At 39.9% G+C, this 21,019-nt stretch overlaps 1 protein-coding gene across 1 annotated transcript in view; it reads left to right on the top strand.

The window, feature by feature from the left end:
• LOC109937979 (cyclin-dependent kinase-like 4) overlaps positions 1-20,611 on the top strand; it is a 61,375-nt gene extending 40,764 nt beyond the window's left edge. The window contains exons 5-7 of the mRNA XM_048600935.1: positions 9,179-9,235; positions 9,365-9,499; positions 20,481-20,611. Coding sequence (XP_048456892.1) covers positions 9,179-9,235; positions 9,365-9,499; positions 20,481-20,576 — 288 coding nt within the window. The 3' untranslated portion in view covers positions 20,577-20,611. The remainder of the gene's footprint in view (positions 1-9,178; positions 9,236-9,364; positions 9,500-20,480) is intronic.
• Positions 20,612-21,019: the final 408 nt, after the last annotated feature.

The raw sequence follows: 21,019 nt of genomic DNA on the forward strand, positions 1-21,019 counted from the left end.
GCTTGGCCTGCTGTGTTCATCCAGCCCTGCACCTTGTTGTCTAAGATTCTCATGTATCTTTTCTATCTTTAATGCTCTCATTCATCTATCGATTTTGCTCTGTTTAATTCTTTCAAACTCATTATAAGCCTTACTTGGTTCCTTTCTTGCATTTCTGAACTGTTGTCTGTGTGCTTCTGGTACCAATTCATAGGCACTCAAAATAGCCTGTTTTACTCCATCATATTCTCTTGACACTTCCTCTGACAGTGCTGCAAACACCTCACTAGCCCCACCTGCCAACTTGGTCTGAATTAACATTACCCACATAGTTTCTAGCCAGTTCACCTGTTTAGCCATTTTTCTCAAAGGAAATGAAAAAGGCTTCTACATCTTTTTCATCAAATTTTCATAATGTTTTGACATATTTGTATATATCCCTACCAGGTCTTTGGCTACGATGGGTTTGCTCATCATCACCCTCCTCCTCACTAAGCCTGTCTTCTACCTTCATTTCCATCATTTTAAGTTGGTTATCCTGTCTAATTCGCAACTTCTGAAGTTCAAACTCTCTCTCTTTCTCCCATTCTTCTCTTTCTATTTCTTTTTGTTTTTCCACTGCTTTTAACCGTAATTCAATTTGTTTCAGTTGCCTTTCTATCTCTAACTCTAGCCTTTTAAGTTCACTTTCTAACTCCAGTTGTTTCATTTGCAATTTCATTGTTTCTAACTCCACTGCACTTAACTGTTTCTTTGATATACCCAAATGCTTGGCTAACTTTGTTACAATTTCAGCTTTCTTCTTATCCCTACTTAAACCCAATTCTAGCCTGTCTGCTTATTCTAAATGTGTCCCCTTTTTCTGTCTTTCTTGGCAAATTTGGGAAGTGTCTTTGACCCCTCCAAAGCCTCTTTAGCAATGTTCAGAGCCATTTCCTCACTTTTGATTTAACCAACAAGAAGCAACCTAAATTAAACAGATTTTCCACTTCTCACTTAGGTTTTGTTTAAAGATCTGGGACACTAATCCCCAAATCTTTTTAAATCTGCTGGGACCTTTCGTACCCCAGATCTGTTCAAATCCGTCCAAACCTGTACTAATCCCAGACCTGATCTGTCCCAACCTATCCAAATCCCAAACCTGAGCCCCCAATCTGTTATGAAACAGAGGTTGACCCCTCTCTGATAACTAAAACTAAAACACCCAGAGAGGAGTGCTTCACCCTATAATCTGCTAAAAGGAGTCTGAAAAGTGATTTAACCTGCTTTTCCGCAACTTCTAGTGGTTAAGTAAAATAAACCCTGACACTCACTTTACAATCAACGTGTAACATTTATTTATCTAACTCTAAACAGTGAACACACTAACTAAATTATTAACTAACCGAATAAACCCCTTCTAACTACTAACTATTCCAAAATAGATAAGATTCTAATAGTATGTTGTTCCAATAAATACAAATGTTTCAATTCAGGTGCTCTGTGCATCTGCAAACCTACAAACTGCTGCCCACAGACATCCTATTTTGAATCCCTAAGCATAGGAAAAGCACATTATTTTTTAAAGGGACCAAGCACTGCTTTCCCCCCACTAGCATTTTACTGACGCCAATATTTTACAAACGCCAAATTCTAACATCCTGCCTTCCAATCCACAAGTAGTCTACCCAACTTTGCAACAGTTATCAATTTGTAAGTTCTTCCCTGTCCCTCTTCTGCTTGTAGCTGAGGGTGATGATACCTTTCCTCATTGATTTGCACATGCTACTTGCTAGAAGCATAGTGTCATACACCTCCAACAGACCCTGGCCAATCAAGGCCCATAGAGTTGAATACAAATTGGCTGCTAAGCTGGCACATCCAGGAGTTTTATTTTTTTCAAAGGATTCAAGGGCTTTGGTCAACTTATCCAGAGATAATGGCTAGTCCAGCCTCTCCCGTGTGCTCTTATATGAATAAAATATATTTTTGTAATCCAAGAGGTTCCTCTTCACGAAGAATGTCCTATCAACTGGCCCTTCTCCCTCCACCTTCTTTGAAGTCACCCTGACTGTGTTCTGAACACACTGGACTGGGGCTTGTGCACTTGCAGTGGTCATAGCTCTGGTTGGCTGTACATTGGATTGGCATTAGGCTGAAACTAGTATAAAAATCCACCAATAGCAGCTCAGTTCAACTAGCGATTCTCCAAAGTCTAATCCTGATCTGGTGACAATCTTGAAATCATTTAATGAATGCAACTTGGAACTTAGGCTTGATCTTATCCAAAAGGCCGAAAAGCAACCCCCAAACCACAGAATTTTTTAATTGCGAAAATGTACTTTATTCACAAAAAAAAACTTTATGTACATCCATAGTTACTACAAACAGTTCGGTTCTGCACAGTCTTTGCATATGAAGAACAAACAAACATTGGAGTTTGACTTTCTCAACAGTTACATCAAGCCCAAAGGCATTTCTTAGCTATGCAAAATACTTTTTACATGTATTTGAAGCATCAGAAGAGTCTGATACTGTAACTTAACTCCTTTTGTACTTTGGCAGATGGTGGACTTTTCCCACTGCTCCTTGGCAGCAGCTGCTTCAAGCCATTCGTGCGTCTCCTTAACACATAGTCCTGGACCTTGGAATGGGCTAGTCTGCAACACTCAGTAGAGGTCAATTCTTTGCACTGGAAGACCAACACATTTTGGTCAGACCAAAGAGCACTTTTCATTGTGTTGATGGTTTTGCAGGCGTAGTTGATGTTTGTCTCAGTGTGCGTCCCGGGGAACAGCCTGTAGATCACGGAGTCCTGCATCATGGAGCTGCTTGGGATGAACCTCAGCAAGAGCCACTGCCTGTGCCTTCTGGCCTCCCTTGCATTAGCACTTTCCAGAAGGAGATGTATGACAGTCTTTTCACCAGTGCAGCTGCTCAAGGACAGCGATGGTGGTGCACAAAGACCGGGCTAACATGAAGGATCTGACAGGCAGTGCCCTTCTCACCACTAGCCAAGCTACGTTTTGGTGCTTGTTGGAAAGTTCTGGTGATGAGGTGTTCTGCCAAATGACTTTGACAATCTGCTCAGGGAATCATGCAACAGGATCCATGCTCTCCTTTTCCTGCAGGGTCTTAATGATGTTACGTGCTGATCACTTCCTGACATACTTGTGGTCAAAGGTGTTTCCTTTACAAACCTTTCTACAAAGGACAGGTGATATGGAATGGTCCAACTACTTGGAGCATTCTGTGGCACCAAGGCCAGTTCCATCCTTCGCAACACTGCAGACTGGTAGAACCTCAGTATGTAGTGACACTTGATGTTTGCATGCTGAGGGTTCTACACACAGCTTTATGCAGCCACACACATGCCATCAGGATGAACGTTATATTGGATATGTTTCTCTATTTATCTAGAGCTTTGTACATGGTGTCACTGCAAACAAGGTCCATCTTTGACCTCCAGATGCAGTGCAAGATAGCTTGAGTGACTGCAAAGGCACAGGTTCGAGAAATGGGCAAGACCTGATGACCAGGTTTTTACCTGCAATGGAGAGGGAATGGTGCTCTCATAAGCCCAGTTTCTGCCTCACTTTTGCGATATGCTCCTTCCAAGTTTTCATATTTAACCACATCAGGGATGCAGCCTGACGGCAAAACTTTCAAATTGCAATTTTCAGAATGTACAATGGGTACAGCATGTTTCACTATGATGTGCCTCAAACATTTTCAATGTTGTCAACTTACAATGTACATTCTTTGTGAGTCTCCAGCCTGAGGGGTATTACAGTTCCCAGCCCCATGGTGTAGTATGTAGATTGGTCCTAGGCAGTGACCTTTTCCCGTTATGCCACTGCAAAGGTTGCTGCAAACTTTAGTGCTGGACCTTGAAATCTGCCAGCCTGCAACACTCACTCGAAGGCAATTACTTACACTGGAAGACCAGTATGTTTCAGACAGACCAAAGACCATCTTTCACCAAATTAATGGTCCTCCAGGTGCCATTGACATCTGCCTCAGTGTGCATCCCTGGAACAGCTCATATAACATAGAGTCCTATGTCACAGAATTGCTCAGGATAAACCGTGGTAAAAACCATCGTATCTCTCTTAAGATCTTCTTCGCAGAGGCACATTCCACAAGGAGGTGGATAGTGGTCTATCCCCACTACTGTCACATGTAAGGAGGATCTGACAGGGAGGGTTTTTCTGACCACCAGTCAAACTATTTCTTGGTACTTTTTTAAAATCTAGTTTAAGACCATAACCATAGGAGCAGAAATTAGGTCATTTGGCCCTTTGAGTCTGCTCCGTCATTCAATCATGGCTGATAAGTTCCTCAACCCCATTCTCCTGCTTTCTCCCCGTAACCCTTGATCCCCTTGATAATCAAGAACATATCTATCTCAGTCTTAAATGTACTTAATGACCTGGCCTCCACAGCCTTCTGTGGCAGTGAATTCCATAGATTCACTACTCTCTGGCTGAAGAAGTTTCTCCTTATCTCCGTTCTAAAAGGTCTTCCCTTTACTCTAAGGCTGTGCCCTCAGATCCTAGTCTCTCCTACCAATGGAAGCATCTTCCCAACATCCACTCTGTCCAGGCCATTCAGTATTCTGTAAGTTTCAATTAGATCCCCCGTCATCCTTCTAAACTCCAATGAGTATTGTCCCAGAATCCTCAAACGTTCCTCATATGTTAAGCTTTCCATTCTTGGGACCATTCTTGTGAACCTCCTCTGAGCCCGCTCCAGGGCCAGTACATCCTTCCTGAGATATGGGGCCCAAAACTGCACACAATACTCCAAGCGTGGCCTGACCAGAGCCTTATAAAGCCTCAGTAGTACATCCCTGCTTTTATATTCAAGTCCTCTCAAAATAAATGCCAACATTGCATTTGCCTTTCTGACTACTGACTCAACCTGCGAGTTTACCTTGAGAGAATCCTGGACTAGAACTCCCAAGTCTCTTTGCACTTCAGACTTCTGAATTTTCTCCCCATTTAGAAAATAGTCCATGCTTTTATTCTTCTTACCAAAGTGCATGATCTCACACTTTTCCACGTTGTACTCCATCTGCCACTTCTTTGCCCACTCTCCTAACCTGTCCAAATCCTTCTGCAGCCTCCCCACCTCCTCAATACTACCTGTCCCTCTACCTATCTTTGTATCATCTGCAAACTTAGCCAGAATGCCCACAGTTCCTTCATCTAGATCATTAATGTATAGAGTGAAAAGTTGTGGTTCCAACACTGACCCTTGCAGAACACCACTTGTCACTGGCTGCCATCATGAGAAAGACCCTTTTATCCCCACACTCTGCTTTCTGCCAGATAGCCAATCTTCTCTCCATGCTAGCACCTTGCCTCTAACACCATAGGCTCTTATCTTACTCAGCAGCCTCCAATGTGGCACCTTGTCAAAGACCTTCTTGAAGTCTAGGTAGATAAAATCCATTGGCTCGCCTTGGTCTACCCTGCTTGTTACTTCCTCAAAGAATTCTAGCAGATTTGTCAGGCATGACCTTCCCTTGATGAAACCATGCTGACTTTGCCCTGTTTTACCGTACAGTTCCAAATATTCAGAAATCTCATCCTTTACAATGGACTCCTATTTCAGTTTATATACATAAATCTCTTGTTCAAACCCTTCAACTCAATTAACAAAAGACAGGTACCCAAGATGACAGGATGGCCACCTGTATTTTTAGGCTGAAAGTATCTAATGGGAAAGTATCTAAAGTCTTTAAGGTCCGATCAAAATGATTAAAAAAGATACGTGTCTTTCAATATATAGTTAATATATTAACTTAATCTACTTAATATCATCTGTGATGTAAATGTATCTGTGATCATTTGTCAGTGCATTCATGGTCCTGACAACAACTCGATTTATTTGATGCTTTTAATGCCACAAAGCTTGCCAAAGCATTTCAAGAGTATTATCAATCAAAATTTAATACTGAAACACAGATGAGATATAGAGTTGGATTACCAAGTGCTTGGCCAAAGAGGTACATTTTTAAGAAGTGTCTTATAAGGGAAATGAAGAAGTAGAGAAAGGCACAGATGTTTTATTTTAGGTGGAGGTTGCAGTCCAGAGCTTAGACATTCGACAGCTTCTGCTGATGGAGCGATTAAAATCAGGGACACACAAATAGTCAGAATTAGCTGAACATGGGGATTGAGACATTAATTGAATGAGATAAGGGCAACGCTAGAAAGAACTTGGGTTTACATTGCAACTTGCGCAACCTTGTGAAGCCCCAAAGCATTTCACTGTCAGCAAAGTATATTTCAAAGTGAAGTAGCTGCTTGTAATATTAGGAAGTTATGATAATCAAGTGCTCTTATAACGTGGTTCAAACAGGATTGTTAGCAACAACATGCATTCATTCACAGGAACCCCTTGTCTACAAACAAATAGGTTCAAGCATTGTCCTTTTCTTGAATTGCACGGGACGCCTACAGTTACCTCCATTGTTTTCTCCATGGCAATGTCTTGGCCAATTGAAGTTTACTTGCCAAGCAATTTCTGCTGTGGTACAGATTGTTGTGGTTGTTTGAAATTTGGCATTCTTGCATTTGTCCTGATGAGCGTAAGATGAAACGTTTCAGCAGCAGGTCTCTCTTTTCAGCCAGATTCGCTGTTGGGAATGATGGGGTGGAATTGTACGTGCTCAGTGGAAGGCATTTGAACGGCTGAGTTAGAATCAATGACTATGTGGAAGAAGTGAGCATCAAAAGCTGACTGGTCTTTTGTTTCTCCCTCTGCACCTTTTTGGGTTCTCCTAGGTTCAGACGAAACAAACTATAAACTAGTTTGTTTTTGTAAAGCAAGAGGTATTCCAGAATGTGATTGGAAGCTCTAAACTAGTGGATTAGATAAACTAGGGTCAATAATGGCTGACAGAATCAGTTCTCAGGTTGTGTTGAGCCTCAATGAGGTCTTTTCCCTCTGGCTCAGAAGCATTAAGGTGACACGGTGGCACAGTGCCTCATAGCTCCAGCGAACTGGGCTTGATTCTGGCCTGGGGTGACTCTCCATGTGGAGTTTCACATTCTTGCTTGTCTGCATGGGTTTCTACTGGGTGCTCTGATTTCCTCGCACAGTCCAAAGGTAGGCATGTTAGGTGGATTGGCCATGCTAAATTGCCCATAATGTCCAGGGATGTGCAGGTTTGGTGGGTCAGCCATGGTAGATGTAGCGTAACGGGGATAGGGGTGGGGTCTGGGCCTGGGTGGAATGCTCTTCAGAGGGTTGGTGTAGAACTGATGGACTGAATGGCCTCTTTCCACACTATAGGGATTCTGTGATTCTATATATACAAACTAATGAGCAAATCTGTTAGATTAAACTACTTTGTATATGTATGTATGGATGCAAACTAATAAGTGAATCTATTAGCTTAAACTATTTTATGCATATGCAAACTAGTGAGACTCACTGCCTTGTCTTCATGCTGGGGACTTTGGACACCTGGCATTTGGAGCTCTATCACAGATTCCATGGCACTGGTCTCATGAACCCCTGTCCAATGGTGAAGGTCCACGGCCCTGGTCTCATGACCCTGGTTAGATGGGGAAAGTCCCATAAGTGGGACAAAGTCTTTGATGTGAATACTATTCTTGTAATGTGCTGCATCCCCATTTCGTAGTACTTTCAGTACTTTTCCAGACATTCCATTGTGTAGAAAACAAGTTGAAAACATCTCCATGTGATTCCATGTTAACTACTAAAAGAATGGTTCCCACAGACAATCAAGGTTATGCAGTTACCTCCCAGCCAAAACAGGCTACTTTTTACACTAGGCCTATTTTTATGTATTTTTCCACTTTGCTTCAATTGCTTGTTATGATGTCCAATTAACCCTTAACTAGTTTGGAGATACCATTTTTAAGCTCAACACTACCCTAACCCCTCGTCAATTATCTACCTCAAGGTCAGATATTTAGTTTACTTCATGTTGAGAGTCCCTTCCTAGGTCTTTCCAAACATTTGCCTACATAAAAGTGGTCAGGCCACCAGAAGACTCTCTGATATCAGCTCAAGAATGCAGTGTAGCCCAGTGACCTCAATACAGGGGCCACAATCTTTGTGACCTTTACCTCTTTTGTGACTTGGTTCTTGACTCCTTAGAATTGTTTATGCTTTATAAGAGAGAAATAATTAATTCTGTGCCAGCTAATTCAGTAAGAGTTTTATTCTATCATTAAAGAAATTATTTATTAAGGGTCCTTATTTCGTACAAAGTCCTATCCAAAAGACTGTATTTCTGACAATGAAAATTCCTTTGGTACTATACATGAGTAGAAGCCTAACTTTAGAGCTAAGTTTTTGGAGAGGAATTTGAACTCACAGTTTTGTCACTGAGAAGCAAGAGTGCTGCTAACTGGACCACAGCTGACACCTACTTGTAGGTCTAGCCGTGAGTGCCAGCATCTATTTGGTCATGGGAACTTAAGCACACAATCAAATCTGAAAGCCATCTCAATTCCTATTTTCCATCTGAGGTTGTTGGACTGTGATCAACAAGAGGAATTAATTGTCCTCTTCTATAACCCTGGCCTGGTGAGGCTATTCGTAGAACTCCAGCTGCAATCATCCAACTCAAAACAGATAATTAAATCTGAGACCTTCTGGATCATATACCTAAATCAGCTGTGACTGTAGGAAGAAATAGAGAATGGAGAAATAAAATGAAAATAAAATAATGAAAAGGGGAAAGCCATGCAACTTCATCCCTTGACTTGCTAATGTGCTAGCAATTACCCTTCGGCTATCTAAGAGTGAATTACATTCATCCACATTTTTAGACATACCTTTTAAAATAGATTTTGGACAGCCTGACAGTTTATTCATTAATACACTCTCTTTATTGGAAGTGAGCTGCACAGACCTGGGTGGTTGGCATCACTAAGTTGTTACAATTAGTTTCAATTTATGTGGAACTACATTGCAGCTTGATTCAGCATTCTTGAGAAAGGAAGGGAAGACAATTAGCTTTTATTTGAGGTATTGCACCTGAGGTGTTTTAATCTAGAATTTGACATTGAGTTTATGGAAATTGCAACAGATTTTGGTCAACTTTTTTTTTGGTAATCATCATTAATGAATATTTTTAAAGTACCTTTATATAAATATTAAGAGTTTGCTGAAAAATGTTGTTTTTCTTATTTCTGATCAACTCTTACACATTACAAAAAAAATCTGTTTTTAGGAACCCCTAGAAGATAAATTTCCAAACCTAAACCCTCATGCTTTGATGTTCATGAAGGTGAGAAATATCTGTTGCCTTCAGTAGAATATATAGTACTTATCAATATTTTGCTTCCTTTGAAGGTTTTATTTTTCTCAAAATATGTATTCTTGTAACAAATGATTCTTTGAGTCCATTTTAATTCAGAGTTGTTTGAAGATGGATCCAGAGGACAGATGCAGCTGTGAAGACTTGCTTGAAAACGCATACTTTGATTTATATCGAGATGAAAATGAAAAATCCAGGCAATGGCTTGATGGCCGGAATCGCAAAAGACAGCAGGTACTGATGAGCTGCTTTAGCCCAGTTTAAAATGCAAAACAAATATGGAATGAAAAAAATAGGAAGTGGAGAAATGGCATTAAATTTATACACCATGCTGAAACAATGAAGATCAAGCTAATTCATCATCTTGATTTGTTAATGCATAATCAGATTTATGAAAAGGAAGAATGTTCAAGGTAAGCTGATCACAACAGTGGTAAACTGCAATAAAAAGAAGGTGGCTTTTATTGATTTGGTACCATCAGGCGATATAAGAATGCAGTAGAAGTAAGTAATTAAGTAAGAAACTTATTTAAAAATCAATAACAAATGATTGCTGGATCTCAGCTCTGTCTAAGACTTTCAACTTCTAATCTTTTATTGAATTAATAAAAGTCAATATTAACATTTTGAACAAAATATCTTAAAAAAAATCAGTGTTGCAATGCAGGGCTTAAAACCATGATGTTAAGAGTAAGAGTCCCGTTATCTATCAACTAAGTTAAGCATTTCATGCATTTCATGAATCACTGCACATCACCTTCTCAACTTGTTACTGATTTTATAAAGCTTATCACACCATGACCAGCCACATTAACTATTTGTCATGAAATATCTTTACGTGCAAGCTCAGTGCTTGGAAAATGGTTAAAACATTGATATTAATTCACTCTTATTATCAAACCCAGACTTTCAGAGATATCATGCTCATGTAATTATGTTGTTAAAGTAGCAGGAACTGATTTTCTAACAAATACCCAATAAATCAGATTGCAACTAGACCTTGAGCAGCAAGTGATGATCAAGGGAGCTGTGCTGTGTGCCGGGACCTCAACAAGCCGGTGGGGTCAGTGAGGAAGGCACTAGAGCAGTTGAATAGACTCCCACTAGGAAAAAGAGTGTTGTTGATGGATGGAAGGCTGATGGAAAGGGGGAGCAGAGAGACAAAGGCCTAGCCCAGTGTAACACATAGACTTATTCCATGTACATATTGTAAATAGATTATTGTTTATCCCTAAGTTGCCTTCCTGCTTGTAATGGCCTGATGCCAATGGAGTAAAGAAAGCTTGCTTCGTGATCTTTGGCTTTCCGCATGTTAAATTCCATATAACAAGAAGAAAAATATACTTTAAAGCCTGACAATTGACATTTCAACTACTTGGTTAATGTCGCAGTATTAATCTATTCTGGCACTAAGTTGGCTTGCAGCCACCATGGTGGAAGAAACTGCATGAGCAGGCAATTGCAGAGAGGGCTGAGTGTGCATGCACTTTATCATCAAGTATTGAAGTTAAAAAGCACCAAAACATCTCTGCAGATTAATACATGATGCAGACTAACACTTTTGTGTATTCACTGTCTTTTGAAACTTGCACATTTTCAAACTGGCAAAAAAGATCTTGCTGTCTCAGAGATTTAATCCCCCAAACTCCTGCCTTGTCACTTTAGTTTCCACAAACATACATATTAAAAACTTTTTACCAATGCATTGAAGCTCTACATACTTCTTAAAATATTATTCATTTAGTTATGGTATGAGTTCATTTCCAAAATTCATTAGATTCTGGAAGAATTCCAATGGAATGAAAAAAACTAAATATAACCACTCTATCCAGGAAGGGAGTTGCACAGTCAGCAGGAAACAATAGGATGGTTAAGCTTTACATCTGTTGTGGGTAAGCTTTTAGAATCAATCATTAAGGAGGTCATCACTTAGGAAAAACTGATTGTGAAGAGTCAGCATGACTAGGTAAAGGAGAGGACCCTGTTCTTTGAAGGAGTAGCATGCTCTGTGAATAGTGGAGAGCCTGCTGATGTATTGTATTTGGCTTTCTAGAAGGAATTTGAAAAAATTCCACAAAGAAGGTTATTGTGCGAAGTAGGAACTCATGATACAGGGTAACATACTAGCGAGGAGGAAGATTGATAGGCTGACAGAAAACAGGATTATGCAAAATGGGTCTGGTTCACATTGGTAACATGTGACAAGTAGGTGCCCCCAGCATCTGTGCTTGGCCATTAACTTTTTACAATTTATATCAATGACTTAGATGTGGGGATTGTAGGCATGGTGGCCAAATGTGCAGACGAAACAAACACAATTTGGAAAGTGTGTTGTGAAGATGGTAAAAGGATGCATACATAAGTGAGTGGGCCAAATCGAGCAAATAGAGTACTGCACTGGAAACTGTAAAGTTGTTCACTTTGGCAGGAAGAATAAAAAAAACATTGAGAGTGGAAAAGGTAGTGGAGGCATGATCATTAAATATCTTTAAGGTGGAGGTAGATAGAGTCTTGTTAGGCAGAGGAATCAAATGTTATCAAAGATAAATGTGAATATGAAATTCAGAACACTAACAGACTAGCCATGATCTTACTGAATGACGGAGCAGGCTTGAAGGGTTAAAAGGCTATCAAAGGAAAGGCTGCTAATTCATATATTTGGATTTTTTAATTAATTTTTTTCTCTTCTACCCCTTGAATGCCCTGACATGTTGCACATGATTTCACATGGTATCAGTAACCTTTTACCTCCTCATCCAGCTAGCTATTATTAATGTGGGAGCATAGTCAGCAAGGCCTGACAGACTAACATCTGTTGTTAGAAAATGCTAGAATTTATTATTGAGGAAGAAATAGCATGGCATTTAGAAAAGCTTAATACGAAAGAGTCAACATGGTTTTGTAAAAGGGAATTATGTTTGCAGATGTTATGTATTTGGATTCCAGAAAGCATTCAATAAGATGCCACATAAAAAGTTATTGCACAAAATAGGAGCTCAGCATGTTGGGTTAATGTATTAGCATGATTCAGGAGTAGTTTAAACACAGAAGACAGATGGATGGGATTACAGGTCTTTTTCTGGTTGGAAAGACGTAACTAATGGATGCCACAAGGATCAGTTCCTCAATTATTTACTATGTATATTATGACGTAGAGAAAAGAGCAGAGTGTAATGTATCCAAATTTTCTGATGATATAAAAGTAGCTGGGAGGGCATTATGTGATGAGGACATAATAAATGTTGAAGGGGATTTAGATAGGTTGAGTGAGTGGGCCAAAATTTGGCAGATGGAATTTAAGATAGGAAAATATGAAGTCATGCACTTTGATAGAAAGAATCAAAAAGTAAACTATTATTTAAATGAAGAGAGACTCCAAAAACGTGCAGCGCAGAAGGATCTGGGTGTTCTTATGCATGAAACACAAAAAGTTAGTATACAAATGTAGCAAGTAATTAAGACGACAAATGGAATTTTAAGCCTTTATTGTTAGAGGGTTGAAGTTTAAAAATAGAAAGTCTTTTTGCAAGTCTTGTTGGTAAGGCTGCGTCTGGAGTGTTGTACAATTTTGATCCCACATTTAAGAAAGGATATCGAAGGCAGTTCAAAAAAGATTCACCAGACTGTTTCCTGGGATGAAAGGGTTGACTTATTAAGACCGGCTAAACAGATTAGATCTTTGTTCATTAGTGTTTAGAGCAATGAAAAGTGATCTTATTGAAGTATACAAGATTCTGAGGGATCTTGACAGGGTAGATGGTGAGACAATTTGCCCACTAGCAGGGGAATTTTGACGTAGGGAACATAGTTATAGAGTAAGATGCACTCATTTAAAACTGAGATACAAAGGAATTTCTTCTCTTAGAGGGTAGTGAGTGATGGGAAATCCCTACAGCAAGTAGTTGTAGAGGCTTGATTGCTGAAAGAATGAAAAGAAGTAGATAGATTTTTTTGTGGCATTGAAGAGTTGAGTGCTATGAGGAGCTTGCATGAAAGAGCAGTTGAAACCTGGGTAGATCATTTATGATCTTATAGAATGGTGGGGCAGCCTTCGGGTATGAATAATCTTCTCCTGATTTTTAATAAATGTTCTTATAAGATCCATCCATAAGGTTATTGCGCGTTGCCAATTGCTCAGGAAACAAAGAATTAAAGGAAGAAAGGTGTTGGTTGGTGGTACTGATCATCAAGAATTTGCAGTGCTGGAGAGAGATTGTTCCAGAGGAATCGAGGGCAGAACCTGTCTGGCTAGGGGGAATTGAAAAAAGCAAACTAGAGATGATAAGAGACAGTGCGAAAAGAGACTGGAGAGTAACATAAAAGCGAATCCCAAAGTTTTCTTTAGCTACATAATTGATAAAAGGGAGGTGAAAGGATGAGTGAGGCTGGTTTGGGACCAAAAAAGCCTGGAGGCAGGCTGTAGCCAAGGTATTAAATAAATGTTTTGCATCTGTCCTTAATGTAGGAAGCAGATACTGCAAAGGTCATGGTGAAACAGGAGATAATTCAGGGTTTAAAATCAATTAGTAGAAGATTTTGGATTTGACACTAGAACCAAATGAGATGTATTAATACTGTGAGAAATGAGTGTGGAAAATTGTGGAGGCACTGAATATGATTGTTCAGTATTCCTAAGATTTTGGGGTAGGGGATGGCAGGTGGATGCTCGAGAACTGAAGTACTACAAATATTGCACCCTTGCTCAAAAAATGGTGTAAAGATAAATCCAGAAACTACATTCTAATCACTTTAACTTCAATTGTAAGGGAGCTTCGAGAAAAAAATCATTCAGGATACAAAATTAATCAGGACTTGAGCAAGTGTGTTGATTAAGGAACGCCAGCATGCATTTGTTAAGTGGCATATGGAATAAAAGGGATAGAAGCAACATGAATATGAAATTAGCTAAATGAGAGACATGAGAGTAATGTTCAGTGTTTCAGACTGGAGGAAGCTTTCTAGTGGAGTTCCCCAAGGGGCACGGCTGGGACACTTGCTTTTGCTGGTCTATATAGTGACCCAGAGCTTGGAGTCAGGACATAAAGTCAACAGTTACAGATGATATAGAATTTGGAAGCATTTTGAACTTAGGAGGATAGTGTAAAACTTCAAAATCACATCGACAAGTTGGTGAAATGGGCTGTCAAGTTGCACATGAAATTCACTAAGGGAAATGTGAAGTGATTTGTTTTGGTGGAAAGAATATAGACATTATGAAATAAAGGGTATAATTCTAAAGGAGGTGCAGGAACAGAGGGACCTGGGTATCTCTGTGCATAAATCATTGAAGTTGGCAGGACAAATTGAGAGATTATTAATTGCAGTATACTTGGCTCTTTTAATAGGGAGCAGAGAATACAAGAGGAAAGAGATCATGTTAAAAATCTCAGGGATGAGGAACCTCAGTTAAGTAGACAGATTGGAGAAGTCGGGATCATTTTCCTTCCAGGGGAAGGTTGAGAGGAGATTTGATAGAAATAGTCAAAATCATGAGAGGTTTAGTCGGTATTTTTGGGACAATTTCTTAGATCAGCATGTTATGGCTCCAGCCATAGAGCAGGCAAAACTAGATCTGGTTTTGACCAACAAGATAGGATTAATTACTGACCTCATGTTGAAAGTGCCTCTGGGTAGCAGTAACCATAATATGACTGAATTTTGCATACAATTAAGGGGAGACCAGTGTGGGTCTAAGACTATTGTCTTAGATTTAAACAAGGACTATTACGAGGGCATGAAAGCAGAACTAACAAAAGTAATTTGGTTAGGAATAGGTCACCGGAGTTTCAGTGGCACATATTTAAGGGGATATTTCAGAAACACATTCCAACAAATAAGAAAAAATCTAAGGGATGGAGCTTGCATGCATGGTTAAATTACAAAACTCAGATAGCATCAAACTCAAAAAGAAATATAATTGTGTAAAGGTAGGTGACAGATTAGAAGATTGAACAGAACATTAAAAAATTACTAAAAGATTAATAAGGAGAGAGTATGAAAAAAAATTTAACTGAAAATGTAAAAACATTTAGGAAAAGTTTTTTCAGATGTTTAAAAAAGAAAAGAATTAAGAAAGTAAGTATTGGTCCTATAGAAAATGAGGCTGGGGAGTTAGTAATGGAGGATTAAGTGAGGGCAGATGAATTGAACAGATATTTTGTGTTGGTCATCACCAGACAGGTTACAAGTAATATCCTGCAAATTGCTGTAAATTAGGAATTGAAAGGAATGGAGGAACTCAAGGTAATTACAATTACAGGTAGTTCTCCTATAATGCGATAGTTGCATTCTTGCGTGATGTCACACTATTGAAAACCGCTGTAGAAAATTGCATTATAGGGAAATCGCTACAGAAAATTGCTATACCTGTTCAGCAGAAGGTTTGCTTTATCCACTATTCATCAATCATGTTACAGCCAATTTGCGTTAACGAAACACGCGTTATAGCAGAACTACCTGTAACAGGGAACTAATAATGGCTAAATTGTTGGGATGGCGAGTTGAAAAGTCCCTGGGTTCTAATGGATTCATCCTAGGATTTTACAAAGTAGCTTGTGAGATAGTTGATGCATTTTGTAACTTACCAAAACTCATTAGATTTAGGGAAAGTTCCTTTAGATTGGAAAATAGCTAATTTAACTCATTTATTTAAAAAGTAAGGGAGGTAGAAAGTGTGAAACTACATGCCAAACGTCTTAACGTCTGTCATTGGGTAAATGTTAGAAGCTACTAATAAAGATGTTATAACAAGGCGCTTGAATAAGTTCAAGATAATCTGACAGAGTCACAAAGTTTTGTTAAAGGGTAATCATGTTTAACTAATATATTGGAGTTCTTTGAAGAAGTAACTTGTGTTGTAGATAAAGAGGAATCAGTGATGTGTTGTATTTATATTTCCAGGTGCCATGTCAAAAGGTATTGCAAAAATTAAAAGTTCATAATGTTGGAGGTAACATATTAGCATGGATAGAAGTCAATACAGCGTGGAGCTGGAGGAACACAGCAGCTCAGGCAGCATCAGAGGAGCAGGAGAGTCAATGTTTTGGGTTGAGACCCTTCAACAGGACTGGGGAGGGGGAAGGGAGCTGGGAAATAAATAGAGAGATACTTAGGTGGGGAGTTCCTGGATCTGGGGGAAAAGACAAAGTCAAGGTAAGCGGAGATGAGTTCAGAGTGCCAGGAACAGGCAGAGTCAATGGGGCAGTCAGTTTCATGGATTTTGGGAAGGAGATAGAACTGGTGCAGGGCTGGGGAACAAATGAGGTTGAAGGCTGTGGGTGGGAGGTCTCCTGAGGTGATTAGGCTATGAATAGTCTGAGAGATGATGGTTTGGTGATCGGGGTGGGGTCATAATTGAGGGGGCGGTAGGAGGAGGTGTCAGAGAGTTGGTGCCTGGCCTCCATAATGTAGAGCTCAGTATGCCATACCATTACTGTGCCCCCCTTATCCACAGGTTTGTTGGTGAGATTGGGGTTGGAGCGGAGGACTGCACATTCTACTGGGGAGAAGTTGGAGTAAATGAGAGGGATAAAAAGATTGAGGCAATTGATGTCGCAATGGCAGTTGGAGATGAAGAGGTCGAGGGAGGGTAGGAGGCTGTGGGGTGGTGTCCAGGAGGATGAGGTTTGTTGGAGGTGAGAGAAGGGGTTGGCAAAGGGTGGGTTAGACTCCCGGTCAAAGAAATAGGTGCAGAGGCAGAGGTGGCAGAAAAAGAGTTCAACACCCAAACCTGTATGGAATTCATTGATGTGTGGGCGCAGGGGAATGAAGATCAGTCCATTGCTGAGGACTGACCATTCGTCCTCAGTGAGAGGGAGGTCTGGGGTGATGGTGAATACTCCACCTATGTAAGGTTGGCCCATTGTCTCTGCCAGCTCCTACCCCACTGAACTCATCTCCGCTTGTCTTGACTCTGTCTTTTTCCCACGGTCCAGGAGCTCCCAACCTACGTAACCTCCCATCCACAGCCTCCAACCTCATTGTCCCCCAACCCCGCACCGCCTAGTTCTATCTCCTTCCCAAAATCAACAAACCTGACTGCTCTGGTCGACCCGTTGTCTCTGCCTGTTCCTGCCCCACTGAACTCATCTCTGCTTATCTTGACTCAGTCTTTTCTCCCTTAGTCCAGGAACTCCCCACCTACGTATTGCTAACTCTGGCATGGAAAGAAGATTGGCTGGCTAACAGGAAGCAGAGACTAGGAATAAATGAGATAACAAGGTGTAGAGCTGGATGAACACAGCAGGCGAAGCAGCATCAGAGGAGCAGGAAGGCTGACGTTTCAGGCCTAGACCCTTCTTCAGACCCTCCTACACCTTGTTATCTCAGATTCTCCAGCATCTGCAGTTCCTACTACCACTAGGAATTTCCTTTTCTAGACTGGCAACATAAGTGATATGTCACAGCAGTCAGTGCTGGGTCCTCAACTCTTCACAATTTATGTAAATGATTTGGATAAAGGGACCTAAGGTATGCTAGCTAAATTTGCTGATGACCAAAAAGTAGGAGGAAAGTAAGTTGTAAAGAGGCCATAAGAAGCCTATAAAGGGTTCGGTGAGCGGACAAGGATCTGTCAAATGGAGTATGCCGTTGGAAAGTGTGACATTGTCCATTTTGAAAGAAAGAATAGAAAAAGGCTTATTTACCTAAATGGTGAGAGGTCACAGAACTCTTGAGATCAGGAGAGATCTGGGTGCCTTAATGTATGGATCACAGAAGGTTAACATACGGATGCAGCAAGTAATCAAGAAGGCTAACAGAATGTCATGGTTTATTGTAAGGGAAATTAAGTGCAAGAGTAGAAAGACTATGCTTCAGTTATACATGACATTGGTGAGACTGTATCTGGAGTACTGTGTACGGTACTGATCACCATACTTATGAAAGGATATTAATGTGTTGTAAGCAGTACAGAGAAGGTTTACTAGACTAATACTCGAAATGAGTGCCTGGAATGTGGTCCATTTAAGACAGAGATTAGGGGAAAAGATCTCTGAGGATTGTGAGACTTTGGAATACCCTCCCTCAAAAGAAAGTGGATGCAGAATCTTTAAATAGATTTACGGCAGATGTAGATAGATTCTTGATTACCAAGGGAATGAAAAGTTATCGGGGATATGCAGGAATGTAGAATTGAGGTTAAAATCAGATCAGCCATGATCTTGAATAGCGGAGCTGGTTCGAATGGCCTAGTGGCCTATTCTTTTTCTTCATTTGTATGCCCTACTGTTTACAGGTGAAATGAAGAATTACTACCTTTCTGTCAGCTTTGCTGCAAGAATCTGCTGCCTCTGGCTGTTATAAACAATTCCCACTTTACCCACAGTTTTACTGAATGTTTCCCAATTCTAGTGGTTTAAGTAAATTATTCCATCCTTTTTCATGGCTCTTGTGTTCTCCAACCTCTTCTGTGACCTGAATAAAATCCTCCAAATTCCTTTTCTTCCTTAGACCAGGTCAGCTTAGGCTTTTAATTTGCTTCATTATTTCTCTGGGTCTGCACTTGGATTAATATTTCCTTTGTGGCCCTATACTTCAGATTCTGTAGCCGTGTTATGATGGCTGCTTGCTAAGGTGGCGGCACTTGATTTGAACTGTAAGTCATTTTTAAAAACGCTTTGCTTTTTAGCTGAGATTACTGTGCTTTTATAAAGTTTCCCTGGCCTGTCTGAAATTTTAAGTTTTGCTCATGGAGCCTCTGATTGTTTTTGCTTACTACTGATCTCTGATTCAGAACTGTTTCCACAGCAATCTTAGCTCCTTTGAAGTTACTAGTTCTTCTCCAGGGCTTTGTTAACTCTACTGTTGATGTGAGTCCCCTACCAGTTCTGAAATGCTTTTACCATTCACTAGAGTATTCTTCCTTGTGGAGGATTGCTATGGGGTTTATTCTGTGGGGTTTTTGAAACTTCAGTCTACTTTGCTGCTGATTGCCGTATGGGCAGGCAAATTAAGGCTGAGTCTGAAGATTTCATGATACTCCTCGTATTGTAGTGTGTTCAGTTAAATCAAATCAGTTCTGCTGCTTACCATTTGTATGTCAATGCCAGTTCAAGATACTGTTTGATCTACTGCTCATAATGCAAGTTGCTGCTACCATTCTATTTAAACACGGGAAATACATGGCCTCCTTGCTTTAAAGTAGGCAAGGCAAACTACTTCCTTGTCTAGCTTGTTGCAGTTAGCAAGATATAATTTATTGTATGTTAGGATCTAACCACAGGTTGCATTGATATGATAGACATTGCAACAGGGATTTTGGGGAGAACTGAATGTTAGATCTCACTCCTTTGAAATTATAAGCTGCTCTGCCCACAAGTCCATATGAAATCTTCATAATGGGTGGTGCTTGTGGCATTCCTTCATATTAACCCTTTCAGACCCATCTATGACAGATAGGAGATCCGAATCTGGAGGTGACGGATAACATTCTTTCAATAGTAGATGGATCAAGGTAAAGATGGAGGCAGACAATTTCAAAATAATTGTTATGATGGAGGTGATGTGATGTCAGAAGCTTAGTTCAATGCCAAAAAGGATGCTGAGCTTGCTAGCAGATTTTATCAGACAGGGATAGAGTCAACAACAGGAGCACAAAGTTTATAGTGGAAACCAAAGTCATCACTTTGGTTATTCCAGAGGAAGAAATTTAATATGTACAGGGCTGGAAATCATACAAACAGGCTAACAACATAGACTAAAGAGTTAGGAGTGGGTGGCGGAGAGATACAGCTGTGTGTTGTTCACATCCATACCATATTCAACCTCAAACGAAAACAGAAATTGCTGGAAAAACTCAGCAGGTCTGGCAGCATCTGTGGAGAGAAATCAGAGTTAACGTCTCGGGTCTAGTGACCCTTCCTCAGATCTCTTGACTCAGCAAATTAGGTTAAAGAAAAGAAGCAATCCATTTGATTTAATATGAACGTTAAGAATATTGAACAATAATTATTTAAATACTTGTATTTAACAATAGTAATTATGCTGTTGGGCTGTGGTAGGTAGATCCCTGTCTGATTTCATTGAGGCCTTGTTGACTGATTGACTGAATTGAAGATATTAATGTTATGCACGATGTGAATTCAGTGGGATTTCCATTTTCACCACCCTTTTCTGCCTCCTGGAGGAAGGGTGGTGGGCAAGAAATTGGTTAAAAAACCTAGTCTGGGCACACTTTTGTTGTATATTTATTAGTTTTTTTCATTCTTAACATCAGCTTTTGCCTCAGCTTCCTGGTAATAATGGGTCACCAGCACCAGATCCCAGAAAGCAGGTTCGTCAGCAACGGTTTGATCACCTTCCTACCATCTGACAATCTCTATCAAGCCTCAGTACGGTTCTGAAGTGAAACAGAAACATCTAGATGTTATGTACACAAGAAAGATTCTGTATATGACTGAAGTGGTGATATGGATACAATTTTGCTTTGTTTTACTTTCTGTAAATATGATTCATATATACAATAATTAAAAACAACAAACCATGTTTCATATAAAAATGTTCTTGTTCATTTTTCTTAGTTAGGTTGGGAGGTTAAATGGGGCATTAAAAATACAAATTAAATTCTGTGATAGAGGTGCACAATAGACAAAGGTTAATGTATGTGATTGTCTACACAGAGTAAGTGTTCTCAGGTTATTCAATTGTGGCCTTTTCCTTAATATAATGAGCAAATTTTTCAAAAGGCAGAGAAATTAGATTTCCATCCGAAGGCTTTTTGGAATAAGATTTGGAATAAATGTTTGAAAAAGTCTT

This window comes from Rhincodon typus, chromosome 9, assembly GCF_021869965.1.
Source record: "Rhincodon typus isolate 14 chromosome 9, sRhiTyp1.1, whole genome shotgun sequence".
In the NCBI taxonomy this organism is placed as follows: Eukaryota; Metazoa; Chordata; class Chondrichthyes; order Orectolobiformes; family Rhincodontidae; genus Rhincodon; species Rhincodon typus.